The 16,194-nt window shown below is 52.2% G+C and overlaps 1 protein-coding gene across 27 annotated transcripts in view; it reads left to right on the forward strand.

Moving 5' to 3' along the window:
* The window catches only part of LOC117892340 (sorbin and SH3 domain-containing protein 1), a 35,870-nt gene extending 19,898 nt beyond the window's left edge, over positions 1 to 15,972 (forward strand). For 5 of the 27 annotated variants that reach the window (XM_034798495.1, XM_034798494.1, XM_034798499.1 and 2 more), the window contains 13 exons: positions 1,926 to 2,065; positions 2,168 to 2,240; positions 2,455 to 2,487; positions 2,957 to 3,110; positions 3,171 to 3,291; positions 4,273 to 4,325; positions 4,743 to 4,921; positions 5,270 to 9,382; positions 13,793 to 14,126; positions 14,184 to 14,298; positions 14,369 to 14,575; positions 14,631 to 14,863; positions 14,939 to 15,972. In XM_034798495.1, the coding sequence (XP_034654386.1) occupies positions 1,926 to 2,065; positions 2,168 to 2,240; positions 2,455 to 2,487; positions 2,957 to 3,110; positions 3,171 to 3,291; positions 4,273 to 4,325; positions 4,743 to 4,921; positions 5,270 to 9,382; positions 13,793 to 14,126; positions 14,184 to 14,298; positions 14,369 to 14,575; positions 14,631 to 14,863; positions 14,939 to 15,107 (5,924 nt within the window). In that variant the 3' untranslated portion in view covers positions 15,108 to 15,972. Of the gene's footprint in view, positions 1 to 1,128; positions 1,495 to 1,650; positions 1,750 to 1,925; positions 2,066 to 2,167; positions 2,241 to 2,454; positions 2,488 to 2,956; positions 3,111 to 3,170; positions 3,292 to 3,792; positions 3,826 to 4,272; positions 4,326 to 4,742; positions 4,922 to 5,269; positions 9,383 to 9,640; positions 9,746 to 12,188; positions 12,237 to 13,792; positions 14,127 to 14,183; positions 14,299 to 14,368; positions 14,576 to 14,630; positions 14,864 to 14,938 lie in introns of those variants that run through there. The other 22 variants (XM_034798507.1, XM_034798511.1, XM_034798520.1 and 19 more) reach the window with 21 other exon arrangements.
* Positions 15,973 to 16,194: the final 222 nt, after the last annotated feature.

Here is a 16,194-nt window from a genome sequence, read left to right on the forward strand (position 1 = left end):
TTAGCTGTGGGTTTTGTTTTTTTACAGGTGGCAAATAAATCTGTAGAATGAAAGATTTTGGCTAGAACCAATGCAAAAGGCTGCAGAGACACGGCCCCGTGGGTTTCTTTGCAAGTAGTTGAGAAATTTCAATGGTGGGAAAGGTAAACTTATTGGAGAATTTTTATTGCAACTCTTAAATGTATAAGCAACTATGAATTAGGACAATTTCGGCACTAAAAATCTTCGTGGATCTTAAACACTCTAGGGAAAATCGTTATAAATATACGACATGAATTTGGTTATATAAATAAGGGAAAAGGTTGGCGTTTATGAGCTTCAAAAATGAGTCGAAATCCAACCTGAATTATCCGCGGGAGGCACAAAAGATTCTCACTCTTTACAGCACTTCCTTAGGCCCAATTTCTTGTGAGAAACACCTAAAAGAGGCAATCGGAAATGCTTCGAATGGTTGTTGCTTATAGTTCGTGGTGAACTTTTCTTCCCCTCTGTTCTGATCGGATATATTCATGGGAATCTATTTCGTTGTGGGTCAGCAAACACTTGGAGCACACCTCGTGCCGTTCTTTAACGGTGCTCAGAGACACACACATACGTGTAGCCGTGAATATCTATTTGTGTTTGATTGTGTGAATGCTAAACATGCGCCAAATGCTATGACTCATCCGCAGCGCCTTTTACACTCCTCCGTCCGATTGTCCGACTGTCCATCCGGCTGCTGCCGTGTGTGTGCGTGCGTGAGAGTTGTATGTGTGTGTGTGTGTGTGTGTGGGGGGGCAAATTTTGAATGGGTGCCAAATGGCGGCTTCCTTGGTCGTCGCCGTTCGCCGTTCGTCGTATTAATTATTGCTGTTCCACGTCGCTATGTTTGTTTGTCAATTTGTCTTCGCTCGGTTTGTTGACTAAACTATTTTCGAGAGAAAGAAAAGAAGGGAAGGAAGGTGGTGGGGAAGCGAGGTGAAACCACAGATTGCGAGCATGAACTTGCTGACAAGTGTAAATCTGCGAGGGGTGGAGGGTAACTCAATCTCTGAACACACTCGATATCCGCGATATCCGGCGCCCCTGAAGCTGTCATGTTTGCCATGTCCCCTCGACCCACGCTCAACCATTCGAAACTTCCAACAGGCGTGTGGACACCTTACGGTTCTGCCAGCGATCTGAACCACAGCTCATCGGCAGCGCCCACGCCCCCGCCGCCACCCACGCAGCCCGTGTGGACGCCGCAGCCATCGCCAGCGTTGAGCGGCCGCAAGGAGTTCCGTCCGGTGCGCTTCGAGTCGCCCACCCTGCCACGTCGCTACACGGCCCTTCAGCAGCAGCAACAGCAACAGCAGCAGCAGCCACAACGACAGCAGCAGCAACAACAACAGCAGACGACACCACCCTGGTCGCACACAAACGGAGACGCCCACTCCGACTACACCGAAACGGATTGCAGCGCACAGTTTGGCCCAGTGGCGCCATCGGCCAGCGTCTCGGACAAGATCAGAAGTAGTACTTTCCACCCAAACACCCACACCCACACACACACACACACACACAGAGTGCTAGTCCCTTCTCTTTGTCTCTTTTCTCTCTGTTTGTGTGCCCCTTTTCACTCGTTCGCCCTTTGCTAATCGATCGGTTCTCGTTTATCGCCCCCAAAAGCCTTTAACCGCTCAGCCTCCAACTCGGAGCTGCAGAGGCCATTCGTGCGCCGCCAGCTGTCGGACACTAGCCGCCCAGCCTATAGGCCCAATGAAGTCAGTAAGTATCCAGAACTCAGAGTGTTGGCAAATGACCACAGGGACAGCACACAAAGGCTCACGTCGTTGCACAACACTGACATACCCGTGTGTGTGTCCACAAACCCCAAACCAAAATCAAACCCCCACAAGTCACAAGCAAACAGAACTAACCTCAAATTAATCTGCGGTTTCCAGTCTACAAAGTCAAGCACGAGTATATGAGCGAACCGGAGTCGGACAACGATCGTCCGCGCAAAATGGCACAGTTAGGTCGAAGGCAATACGATGGCATCGGTCCGGTGACCAACGATGGAATGCCCATCATACTCAGATCGGTAAAGGACATAAATATGTACAGTGGGGCTTGGGAGGGTTATTGCAACTTGTTGTGGACTCGATTTAAAATGAAATTCCCCTATTCCAACCCAAAAATGCAGGAGGTCCAGGAGCCGCATCAGCATGAGTGGTACAAGCGACTCTATCAGACCATACACAAGCAGAAGAACGGCGGTAAATGTCTCTCCCACACTCTGACACTCATTTCGGTCTGAAGCATTATCCATGAACTTCCATGAATCCCAATCCCCATCCCCATCCCAAATCCATTCCACTCCCCTCTAAACCCTTTAAATGCTTCAGTCTGATCTACGATTTCTACTCTCTTTGGTCTTCTGTCTCCTCACAATATCTCAATCTCATTCTCCTCCCATTCGCTTTGTCCCAGATGATTTCGTGATACGCTACAAGTGTCCCAGAGGTGATTCTTTGATCTATAAACTATACCAAATTTCTGCCCTAAGTAGTAGCTCCTCCTCCATTTGCCACTTACCCGCTTTGCCTTTGCTTGCTTGTAAATTCTCGCAGATAAAGCCCAAGGCTTTGGTGCCTGCCGCTCTCTCTCTCTCTCTCGTAGTCTTTGCTCAACCAATGCATGCATGCTGCAACATATTATTATTATTATTTGGCATATCTCGTATTTGATTTCTAGCTCATTGACAATTTGGAAGCTTATTTGTACTAAATTTCACGACTAACCAACCAAACAACCAATCACACACCAAACCACAACCACAGCACAAACGCCTAGCCTAACATCATGTCCGCCGCCAGTACACCATCCAAGCAATGTACGAGTAATAATAGCCACAGCATTGGTAGAATCCCAGCAACGAACATAAGTAATCCCTGAACTAATGTCTATCAATTGTAAATCCACCCAAATGCAGCCCGTCCGTCGTACAAGAGCAACGGTTACGTGTCAGAGCCCGAACCCAACTACGACTCCGACTACTCCACGGTGAGATATCGCACACAGAATCCGCATCGTGTGCAGTCCGTCTCCTCGGCTGTCAATGTGCGCAACCTGAGCCAGGACGAGAAGTGAGTGACTTTATTCTGCTATGAATATCTAAAATATACTAAAAGTTTTGCTCCTTTCAGGCTGTATGGTACTATGCCAAATCCCATCAAGTCGGCTCAGAATTCATATAAAAATCAGCCAGGCCGCATCGAGGACTACACCACGGGACATTCGTCCGTGTCCGAAAAGGAGAAGAAGGAGGTAAGTCCCCAGCCACAACGACCACTCATCCATATCCACGCGGCTTACGAATTTCGGGGCTCTAGTCACAATCATTTAATGCTTTTAGTCCAGCTGAAGAGCGAGACTTTGCAGTCGCTTAATTTATCCACTTACGAGAATACTTACGCGACACTTTTGGGCTGTACTTAAACTCGAAGAAAAGAAGAGAAACAGAAAAAGAATAATTTCAAATTATTATTAGACGAATTTTCTGATATTGTCTGTCTGAAAAACCTTCCCTTTCCGACTGTTTGGTTCAAATCTTTGACTATTGATGCGTAAATATTCGTAGAAACTTTGAAGTGTCGCGTATTTAACGGTCGGAGATGCCTCGACCATTGTACTTTTCCCCTGCTACACCCGTGCACTGCCATGATGTAATAACTGAACCGAAATCATTCTCATACACACCCATAAAGTCATTCAGATCGCGCCAATATTCTAACTCACGGCAATTATGTATTCTATTCACAATTCTAGTGGTGGGACGAAGTGATGGACATCTTTAACGGGGTATGGCACTCTACTCTACTATATTTCTATTCCTAGATCATAACTACCGTTACCAAAGTTTTAGTTTTAGCTTTTAGTTTCCGACTTCCGTTGTTTTCCGTTCTTTAACGCTCCCACAAAAATCTCTGCTCACCGAATCTACTGTATCTCTCCTGTCTCCCCCCGTCTTAACTGTCTAACCGTGCGATCCGTGCGGTACCCTGCGAAAAGTGGCTTAGGGAGCACACGCGCATACCGCGCATTATAATAGAGTTTGTCGATGATTTCGATGGCTTCGGAGTAAGTTTCCTTAGGAAGAAAGAGCAAGGCAGGATCATCGCCAAGGCACTTGAACTAATACAAACAAACAAATTAAATTATAGCAAATCAAAATCCACAATTGCACTTGGAATCTAAATCCTGTATCTAATCTAATCCATTTTCCGTTCGTCTCTTTCCCCACAATAGAACTTAGAACAATCGAAACTATCCCCGCTCTACACAGAAGGAAACTTGTCCAGGTAAGAATATGCTCAAAGGGGGACGGGCACGCAGCCGCTCGGACATGAACAGACATGCACAGCAACGAAGCCAAAAACGTTTCTTGCTTCTCTGCCGCAGCGGCGGTTATCTGTGCTTTGGCCGAAGCCACACGAAGATGCTTCTCTGCCGCAGCGGTGGTAAGAATATGCCCAAAGGTGGTCGGTCGCAGCCGCTCGGACATGAACAGACATGCACAGCAACGAAGCCAAAAACATTTCTTGCTTCTCTGCCGCAGCGGCGGTTATCTGTGCTTTGGCCGAAGCCACACGAAGATGCTTCTCTGCCGCAGCGGTAGTTCTATCACACGAAGCTTTCACGCTGCGCTTGCGCCGACTGCGCTGCCGGTCTCGGCTGTAAACATCTCTGCTGACATTCCCACCATTCGTTCTTTGCAGAGCTCTGGCCAAGGAATCCGGCTACACCAGCGACTCGAACCTAGTCTTCCGCAAGAAGGAGCTGCCCGTCAGCAGTCCCCTCAGTCCCGTGGAGCAGCGGCAGGCCTACAAGAGTCTGCAGGCAGGCGGAGAACCGCCACTCTTCGGCTTCCGCAAGCCAGCGCCCGAGAGGCCCAGAGGTGAGTCATTCATTTATTTAATTTCTCTCATGCTAAAATCTAACATAAACAATAAGACGCTGGCCTAATCCACTGACTAAATGTAATTCAAATGGTGTTGGTTCTATCGGGTCTATTGATCACTCTACTACAAGTCTGTTGTTCCTTTTCCTCTCACACACACACACACACACACGTACACGTACACACTGCTCTCACTCGAAGTTGTTCGTTCGTTCTGTCCTCAAAGGGGGACAGGGATGTAGGCACCAAATGAATCACCCACCAACAGGCACTGGCACCCAATCCAACAATTCAGCCGAAAGCCGTCGCCTAATCCAAGTCGAACTCTTGTCCTCCCCCCCAAAGAAATTGTGGAGGAATTCGAATTTATACAGATCACTCCGACCCTCACCAAGATACGCGTGAGCACCAAGGAGCTGCAAGAGGACGAGCCCACAGTGCCCAGTCCAGTGATAACTCAGCCACCACCTCCGCCACCGCCACCGCCTCCACCACCGCCACCGCCACAGCCGCCAGCAACAAGCCACAAGAGTAGCAGCAGCAGCCCCAAGATGTTCTCGCAGCTGTCGAAGACTCTGCCCTCGTTCATTCCGATGAGCAAGAAGCAGCAGCAGCAGGAGCAGGGCGCACCTGCCCCATTGCCACCCAATCGCAAGTCCTCCTGCACCAAGAGCACGGTGCGTGTCTCGAGCTCCACCAAGGCCCGCCACGAGCAGTGCTTCCAGCCACCGGGCGGAGGAACCATCACCCTGAGGAAGGTCGCCACCTCGTCGAGCAGCACGCGACGCGAACCCATCTCCCGGTCCAAGTCCGCGGGTGCAGTCTCCACCTTGCTGGCCACCCTCACGGCCTCCACCAAGGAGACGCGCCAGAAGGATGGCGGCACCTGTCGCGTCACCCGAGTGCAGCAGCAGTCGCGTCTCCGATCCGTGAGTCCCAGCCGCCGTCCGGTTCGGGTGCTGGCCCTGCGCCAATCGAGTCGCAGTCCGGTGGCCTTTGGGCGGAGCATCTCCAAGGAGCGCAGCTTTGCCGAGGAGAAGAAGCGGCTGGAGAACACGCTGCCCCCCAGCCGGACCAACTTTGAGGCCAGCACCAACATCCTGCGGGACCCGTTCCTCAAGTCGCCGCAGGAGGTGCGCGAGGCGGTGCGCTCCTACGCCACCTGCAAGGCGCAGCACACGCGCAGCAAGTCGCTGCCCCGACTGCGCCAGAGCACCGTGAGCACCACTACCAGGCAGACGATGTGCTTCCCCCAGGTGCGCCCACAAACCCTCATCGACTGCGGCCGATCCCTGCGGAAGGTGCTGCCCAAGAACCAGGCGAAGAACGCCTCCAACGACAGCCTGCCGCGCAGCAACTCCACCTTCTCCATCGACTCGATGGGCAGGCAGGAGTATGTGCCGATTGCCCCGCCCAAGATCTACGTGGGCAAGGCCAAGCCCAGCCCCAGCACCAAGTCCAAGTCGCTGGTTCCACTCCAGAGCAGCCGCAGCGAGGGCCATGTGCCGCGCAAGCGTCAGGTGGGAAAGCCGCCCGCCTCCAGCAGCACCAAAGCGAAGCATCCGGCCGTGTCCGTGCAGTCGTACAGCGACACGGTGCGCGAGAAGACGAACTTCTGGAACGACTACAATGCCAAGCAGTCCGTCTCCATGTCCATGTCCATGTCGCTGCCACAGCAGGCGGAGTACAAGTACTGCTCCCTGGAGCCGGAGGATGTCTACGACTACGCTGGCAGCGCACAGGCTCAGCCAGCGAGCAGCTGCATCGAGGATCTGGTGTGGAAGTACGAGAACAAGGATCGCGATCGCGATCGCCATGCCAAGCCATGCCAGACGACAGTCACGGACATTGCCCGTCCCCAGTCGCCACAGCCGGACTATGAGAAGTCCCTAGAGCGCCGTTTCTCGCCCACGCGGGAGGTTCGAGTGCCCCAAAATCAGAATCAAAGTCAGAGCCAGAGCCAGAACCAGAGGGAGGTGCGCTCTCCCTCGCGTCGTCGCATCGACAGTCTGAGATCCAGCCAGCGGCAGGACAGGGAACAGGCCATCGCTCGGGCCAGCAGCCTGAGCAGCGCCGATGATCGCAGCAAGCGAACTGCGCAGCCGGGAAGCCTCTACCAGTGCGGGGATCTGGCCCACAGTGCCACCTCCCTGACGTATCTGGAGCGGCACAGCCCCAGCTGTCGGTACCGCAACAACTGCGAGCGTTTCACGGATCTAAATCGATTCTACAGCACCCTGGAGCGGGTGGGGCAGCTGGAGAGAGCCACGTCCTCGAGCAGCTTCCATCCCCTGCGCAAGGACGCCGAGTTGCTGGCCTTTGACGAGTGGCGCAAGGTGCGGCTGCACGAGCGCGCCGAGAAGGAGCTGCAGTATTTGGTGGGCAAGCTGCAGCACGACCAGCGGGAGCGGGATCTGCACTTCCGCTCCAAGGATGTGGGCGAGATCAAGTGGCGCCAGGAGGCGGACCAGGCGCTCAGCACCAAGAAGAAGTCGGTGGAGGATCTGCGCGAGAACTTCGAGCAGTTGCAGCTCTTCAGGCAGCACCAGCAGGAGTGCCAGCTGCAGCCGGTGCAGCGCCACTGGAGACGCAACACCGTGGCGGATCTGGCCAGCAGCCTGGAGCAGCGTGTGGCGAGAGACGACACCGAAATGGAGCGCCACCTGGACAACGATCTGGTCAGCACTCTGTCCAAGGATCAGATCAAGAAGATCACGCAGCAGCTGAACGAGATCTATGCCGGGGGTGGCAACCGCAAGGGCGCGGCTGTCGAGGAGCAGTATGTGGTCACCGTGGAGAAGGGCTCCGCCAAGCCGGGCTCCCACGCCCACACCCTGAAGGTGCGCTGCAACTCGAACATCTCCAAGGAGCAGCTCCTCGGACCCGTTCTGCGCAAGCGCGAGGAGCAGCAGCAGCAGCAGGCGCAGACGCAGACTCTGCCACGTCCCACGCGCAGCCAGTCGCCGGTGGTGGTGGCCAGGGAGACGCGCGGCGCCATTGCGGCCAAGAATGCCGAACTCACGCTGACCAGGGCCCCCGATGTGCCGCCCCGTCCAAAGCCCAGCGAGGTCAAGGGCCAGGCCAAGACTGCGGCTGCCCCGAAGGTTGTGGAGCAGGAGCCGGCGGAGAACATCGTCCAGAAGATACAATACTTTGAGGATCGGCAGTTCGAGGAGCCGGCCAAGACCATCTACCACGCGCGCGAGGACTCCTCGCCCGACGAGGCCGAGGTGATGCGCCTCATCGAGCACAACATGCAGGCGCGCCAGAAGGCCCGCAACCAGGCCCACGTGCTCACCCACACGGAGCTGAGCAACTCGCTGACGGATCTGAGCGGCGTCTATGGGGAGCGACCCGCTGCACGGGTAAATTTTCACTTGCACAGCCCCCCGCTGCGCCCGCCCGACGAGGCGGAGGCAGAGGCAGAGGCCGAGCTGCTCAGCTTCGAGAATGGTTCGCCCGGGCCAGGAGACGCCAGCCTTGAGCTGTACGACAGAGAGTCCTACTACCGCTCGCGCAGTCTCTCGCCCCAGTCCCAGGTGTCGGCCTGCTCGAGCTCCTATCTGCAGCGCGTCTACACGGGGGAGGTGCAGAAGATGCGGCAGCACTTCGAGGGCATCAACCGGGAGTCCAACGAACAGTCGAACGATTTTTTTGGGCTTAGCCCGCTGCGGAAGGCGCGCAGCGATCCCGAATTTAGTGCGGGATCAAAAGACGCCTCGGGCAACGCTACGGAGGCGGAGCCGCAGAAAGAACCACAGCCAGGCAGGAGCAGGCAGCAGCAGCAGGCAGACGATGTCAGTCGCATGACCCACAAGTTCGAGCTGCGCGGGGCCACACCCTCGCCGGAGCGCGGTCGCCGGCGCCAGCGCAGCGCCCAGGATCGTCTCATGCCGCACATCGATGTCATCAGCAAGACGGCGGCCCTCAAGCGGGAGCTGGCCCCACGGAGCGCCCTGCGCAGCCTCAGCAGCAGCAGCAACTACATCGAGCGTCTGCGCCTGCGCTACGAGTCGCCAGATCCCGCCGACACCCAAACGCGGACCGTCAGCCATCTGTCCACGTCGCATCCGGATCTGCGGGATGTGCACGACATCTCGCCGCACCTGTGCGCCGACTGGGTGGCCCACAAGCACCCACAGCCCACGGACCAGCCACGCCCGAAGCTGCCCAAGGCTCTGCCCAAGAAGCCGCAGCGCGTGACTCCGCGCGCCAGCTCCGCCTCGCCGCCCCGTCCGCCCAAGTCGCCGCGTCACCAGCACAGCCGCCAGCAGACCAGCTCCCTGCGCAGCAACTATGCCGACATCTTTGCCAATCAGAAGTTCGATCCGAGGATGCATCGCCCCAAGGCACGCTACGTGCCGGATGGGGCAGAGCAAACCAAGAGGAGCCCTGCCCCTGGCGGCGCCACCACCACCTTGGAGCGTCTCAAGAAGACGATGGCGGTAACGTTCAAAGGTGATTAACTGGTGATTAACGAACAACTTCCAGGGAGAACAGTGGGGCTGGGGTGGGTGTAGGTGTGGGTTAGCAGTGTGAGGGGAAGGGAAACGAAACTCTAACTGGTGCGAGCTTCTACTCTCCGCTATGCTTCGGTTGTCGCAGCTGCTGCTTTTGCTATTTAAGCTTGAGGTTCCGCCTTACTCTCATTGGTTGTAACTATTCGAAATTATCCATCCTTCACTTTCTATCTGTTACCTGTAATCGTTGGCGCAGATCCCGACTCGTACGCGCCCCCCATACCCCCACAGCCGCCAACCAAGGGCCTCTACAGCTCCTCCTACGACCTACAGTACAACACCGACACTATCGATGGCTCAGGTGAGTGATGAAGTTGCTGGCGAGTCGCCTCGCCCATGCAGAAGGCATTTTGCTGTTCTAAAATATATTTTGGGTGGGTTTTGTTAGCAAGTTTTTATGATAAAACGAATGTCGAAACGCTCTAAAACTTATGTTAAGAGTGTGAAAAATATTATTACACACTTTGTGAGACATTTGCTTTATAAACTCGAACTGTTTTGCCTATTCTCCACCCTCTCAATTACCACAGAGTTCAGTGTTTCCCCTTTCCAGTGTACTGAACATAAAATTTCCTTAAGCTAAAAGGTCTACACCAAAGATCTTTCACGTCCATTTCCGCTCAATGCCATCATGTAACTGGTTTAAAGACCGGAAATTCACTTAAAGTAGAAACCGCAGGAGTTCCATTTGCTGCAAAATAAAATTCCTGTTAGGTCACCAGCTGCGCCCTCTGCTGCTGCTGTCGTTGCCGTTGTCGTTGTCGCTGTCCTGACCTTTGCTAAAAGCTTTTTTTACTACCGCAACAGCGGGCAAACGGAAAACGAATTTCCGCAATTGGTGCAATTTCGCTTTGAAGGCGCGCCGGACATTAGTTGGGACAAATTAATCGATATGTCCAATGGAAATGCCGGCCACGCTGACGCTGACGCGACGCTGTAACTGACGCTACGCTGACCTGCTTATCGAGCACTCGGCACACTCGGCACAAAAGCCACCTGAACCACCACCCCATTGTGTGAACAAGTAGACAGGGAAGGCCACAGACACCACCCTGCGCACGCTCACCTTGCCGGCGGGCGCGTTGTCGTTGCCGTTGCCGTTGCCCGACGACCCACGTTGCCATGGCCAAGACAGTGCCGTCAACAAAACAAACCCCGCGTGTGCCAGCCAGTGGATGTGGAATACCTGTCGCGGCCGCTAGTTAGTTTCAATTTTCCGTGCCAAAACGTGAGAGTCGCGCAGCGCTCAGCCTTTGGCCAGCTCCACTGCATATATAGATGAGTTCTCGGGTCCGAATTATGCAACTGTCGGAGCAGTCTTGTACCCCACAATGATACATCAAACCTTGGCACCGCGTCGCAGCAGCACCTACGCCAGCCAGCATGGCCAGAGCCTCCATGGCAACGGCAACAGCAACAGCAACAGCAACGTTAGCGGAAGCGGCTATGGCCACGTGAGGAGGAGCCGTCCCACTCAGAGTGTCCACTGGCGGCAGGCGCATCCCAGCCAGAAGCTGCATCGCAGCTGCAATGATTTAGAGCTGACAGATGACAGGCTGTCCCAGCCGCAGCAGCCCCCGCAGCAGAGCTGGTGGCGCAGTTCCGAAGCCAATCAGAATCCCTGGCAGCGGCCGCAAAGCAGTGGGGCAGACAGCAGCTCATACAACAACAACAACAACACCAACAGCAGCAACAGCAACAAAGTTGTGCATCCGGCAACGGGCAGCAGCTGCGACATTGCCAATTGCGGGAAAATCCTTTGGATACATCGTCGAGGCTACGACTACTCCGTCCCTGCGCCCATGGTGCCACCCCACCCACATCAGACGTCCAATGGTGGCACGGGAGTGGGAGTGGGAGGGGGAGAGGTGTCCTATCACATGGTGGGTCTGCCGCACACCCCTCTGCCGGACCAGCGACGTGCGTACTTGGCCAATCGACATGCAATCGGAGCGTCTATTCCTCTGCTCGTGTGGCAGCAGCAGCAACAACAACAGCAGCAGCAGCAGCAGCAGTGGCAAAGCAGTTAGTATTGATCTGATATTAGATACCGACAAATGTGAAAGAAAATAAGGAAAAGTGATCAATCGGCCCCCCCCATCTCTCTTTTGGCACTTTCTCATTTGATTAAGCGGGCAACCGACCTTCCTGTTTTGCACTTTCTCACGGTTTTTCTTTTGCAAAAACCAAAAAACCCGTTATCACTGCAAATACTGCAAGTAAGATTGTGAGAGCCAGAGAGAGAGAGAGATAAAGAGAGTGAGAGAGCGCTTTTGAGATGCAGATTGCTCTCACGTTCGTTCCGACTTCTGCGATAAAAAGCTTCGGGCCAAAAGCTTTGCTTCAAGATCAAACACGTGCACAGTGGGTTGCATGTGAAATGCATAAAATGAATTTACAGACAAGCAGAAATATAAATTGAGTAATTCTAAGTGCAATCATTTTACACTGACAAAAACTAGTCTTAATTTTATGTTTAGCAAACAAAGACCCCACCAGTCTGGTCCCAGTGTTCGCGAAGATTCACACACCCCACTAAAGCAACAACAACAACAACAATTAAACGTGACTTTTGGTCGGCGGCGCCGTCACACAGCGTACAACGGAACTTGTAGTACGCGACCGTTGATATCTGTCGCCCCACGTTACTCTCACTCTCCCAGAGACGAAAGTCTTTGACGTCGGCGCCGGAGCTCGCTCTCCCGCCCCATTCAGTTTGGGTTTTGGTTTCGGTTTCGTTTTCGGTTTCAGTTGAGCACAACGCGTGCTACGGTATAGTTGGGGATCTTTGGGTAGGTACGAAGCTTTACCCCGCCCCTCGAGTGTTCACTGTCTTGTTGTAGAGACGGGGGAGTGGGGATCTGGTGGAGCGTGAATCTCGTGTTTTGTTGCTATTCGTTCTTCTCTGGTTTATCAGACAATTGCCTCAGTCGGGCAGGCCTTCGATCCGGCGGACTGGTTCTGATTCTCATTGATTATTGTGACTAATAAGCGGCAAATGGACAAATGCGAAGACGGGAAAAACAACAGAAAACCATTTAAAAAGTTAATTGAGCGTGAAAGGAAGGAAAAGCCTTGAAAATTCCCCTCTTACTTGTGTGTGTGTGTGTGTGTGTGTGTGTGTGTGTGGACTTTCAGTGAAAGATGAAAATCGGCAACGCTTTCAAACACTTTCGAACGCTGGCAAAAATGCGCCATAACAAATCAGTGAAAGTGAAAATCTCTCAAGTGTCAATTAAATCTCTTTTGAAGTCACTTCGTACTACACAACATACGCTCGTACACAAAGCCCAAAGCTGTTCCTAATTGCTGGCTACGCGTACGGGGGTATTTGTTGGACAAACATTTGTACAGCTGCCCCCAACCACAGCCCCAAGACCGCACCTCTTGGCGCAAGGTTTCCCCCGTCAAGGGATTTCCTTGAATCGGGTCAATTGATGGATGCGTAGTATTCCATCTTTATCAATTTGCAGCGCAGTTCCATTAATGCATCAATTGAATCGAATGGATCTGATGCGAATTTTTCCACTTACAAGCTATACATATGTATGTACATATGTATGTACTTTACATAGACTAATGTATGGGCAATTCATATGCAAATGTGGATGACTCTTATCGCAAGGCTAAGTGGCTTAGCACAGCTCTAAAACGTTTCTTGTTAAAATGGGCGCATAGACCCCTCCCGCTCCGCTTCGTATCCAATTAACTGATTATCATTATTTTGCTAACGAACATTAACTTCAATTGCAGCTCATTTCTGAGCGGAGAATCAAGAGAAGAAGCTTAATTCAATTTGAGCTTGCGACACGTCACGTCTCCCATCCACTCCACCCATTTCAGTGGATAGGGGGACGGGTTATCTCTCCCTCTCTCTGTCAGCTGCTTAGCTAGTAATGACGGCGGTGGGTGGGGGTATAGGGTGGGGTAGCTGTTTATTTGCTTACCAATTGGCAGACAGATACAAACCTCGCCGCGACTCAGATAAGCCAGGCGTTTCGTAACAGTAGCAGCAGCAGCAGCAACGACAACTGACAGCCATGACAACGATTTGCGGTGAGATCGTCTTACGATTCAGTTTGCTATTTTTAAAATAAACAAGCTGTAGTAGAGGGCTAGAGGAGGGATATATCTGGTACTCTGGTACATTCTCATGAATCAAAAAAGGTCAACAGCTTGGCGGCCAGACTAGCTTCGATATTCTAGCTATAAAAATGTCTGCAGTTGGGGGATAATAAGCCAATCTCCCATGATGGGGACCAACGCCCTTTGGGTTAATGTCACTCACAGCTAAAAAGCTTCAGCCAGTGCCCTGAATACCTATTTGCCGCATCTCGCATCTCAACAGAATCTCCCAATCGTTATTATGACACAGACGTCAACATTCACTTCAAGACACCGATAAGGCATGAGCAGAAGCAGTACATACCGGAGGAGGAACTAGCCACACGCCAAGCGGAGCATATGCAGAAGCTCTACCACGAGGAGCGACGCCGCAAGTATCTACAGGAGCTGCAGGACATGAACTCTCGACGCCACACGGACAACTTTACGCCCTCGCAGAAGTCACCGATCGCCCTCAATCGCTACGATGACTTCCCCACCGACGTGACGCTCAAGTCGCTGGTGGGTCCCAAAACCGTTGCCCGTGCCCTCTACAACTTCCAGGGACAGAGCTCCAAGTAAGTTCTCCACTTCCACTCGATATGTGTCCAATTTCTAATAGATTATCTTTGCAGAGAGCTCTCCTTCCGCAAGGGCGACACCATCTACATAAGGCGGCAGATCGATCCCAACTGGTATGAGGGTGAGCACAATGCGATGATCGGACTGCTCCCAGCGAGCTATGTGGAGGTGAGTGTCGTGTCTCTTCCCGTTCAGTTGATTGCACGCTGCTAAGTCTGTTCTCTTTCCCATTCCACAGATTGTGAGCCGCGATGGGGCACGCACTCCGTCCAAGCGGCCATCGGAGGGCCAGGCTCGTGCCAAATACAACTTCCAGGCCCAGTCCGGCGTCGAGCTGTCCCTCAACAAGGGAGAGCTGGTCACGTTGACGCGTCGCGTGGATGGCAACTGGTTCGAGGGAAAGATTGCCAACAGGAAGGGCATATTCCCAGTGTCCTATGTGGAGGTAAGTTAATCCTCTGGGAATGATACAAGACATGATACCACTTACTCACACGCAGGTGCTCACGGACATTGGAGCCGAGGATATTGCGGCCAGGACGACGACCGTGATCAGCAGCCAGAGCACCACGAATCTGCGGCCCAATCTGGATGTGCTGCGCACAAACATCAACAATGAGTTCAACACGCTGACCCAGAACGGAGCTCAGCCCGTGAACGGTATCCTGAAGGAGACACGAACGCTGCACAAGACGGACGCACTCCACGTGGACACCAGCTCGGAGCCACTGGCGTGAGTGCAACTTGCGTCTAACCTCTTCCCGAAGATCAACTAATCCAAGATATTCCCTTTTCCTTTGCCTTTTAGCTATCGCGCGCTGTACAAGTACCGGCCGCAGAACTCCGATGAGCTGGAGCTGCTGGAGGGGGATCTGGTGCATGTGCTGGAGAAGTGCGACGACGGATGGTTCGTGGGCACCTCGCAGCGCACCGGCTGCTTTGGCACATTCCCCGGCAACTATGTGGAACGCGCCTAAGGCGGAGCCATCGAGACGGGTGTGGGACACCCGAATACGAGTACCAAAATACCCAAACAAAAAAAATCGTTCACCTCTAATCTTAATGAATTTGTAGTCTAATACCGAGGGAGTAATGTGGAATGACCGAAGCCAGGCCAGGGCAGGGCAGGGCAGGGCAGCTGGACACACAGAGGAAGCTCTAAGATTAATTCTGATTTGATTTAACTGAATTACTTTATGTTGTTGTTGAATTCTTCTTATTCCCCTAATACTGTTCTCCTGCTTGCTTTGCGTTTGCCGTAACGTAAAACTATTTATTTATTTTTAAACAGAGCATTAATTTTATCAATGTTGGAATTATGTTTATTTATACTCGTAAAAAAGCGAACACAACACACCACGCCACACCACACACAATATTAACTAGAGAGCCCTGACACCACACCAACGCCGCTACCAGCACCCCCTCTCTCTCCCCACAAATCCCAATATCAAAGAGAACTAAACTAAGATCATACATACGGATGTACCCTTGTCGTTTACCTACTAATTTTAACTAGTCACAGCTAATTTCCAAAAAAGAAAACCAGAACACAATGATGGAGAACCGTTGAACTACAAAAACACAAGTGCCTTAAAATTGAACTAAAAATGAAGTTAAATTAAATTAATTGAATGAAGGATGGAAAATGAAGCAAACACAAAGCTGAAATATGCTATGAACCAAGTGCCTCTGTTGAGTCGGAGTCAAAAGTGAGTCAAGTAGCAAACCAAAATATTCTCAAGCCGATTCAACAGATTTAATTGTTTAATCATTACAAAGCGAGCGTTTATTACACAGACACTGTTGCAAGCGTATTTAGTACATAAATAAATAAACAAACAAAAAAACCAAAAAACCAACCAATCAAAGAGTTATCCGAGAATTTCATTAGCTATCAAACAAAGTAATATTTTGATTGTGGTAATGAATTGAATAGAATTAAGAGAAAAGCAAGAGAGATGACTGCGGATGGTGTTCCAGCAAAAGGAAATATCTATTGGCCATTGCAAGAAATCTCTAGGATCAGTCAAGCAGCTAAGTTAGTGTTATCTCTGCCTGTTT

This window comes from Drosophila subobscura, chromosome E (assembly GCF_008121235.1).
Source record: "Drosophila subobscura isolate 14011-0131.10 chromosome E, UCBerk_Dsub_1.0, whole genome shotgun sequence".
Classification (NCBI taxonomy): Eukaryota; Metazoa; Arthropoda; class Insecta; order Diptera; family Drosophilidae; genus Drosophila; species Drosophila subobscura.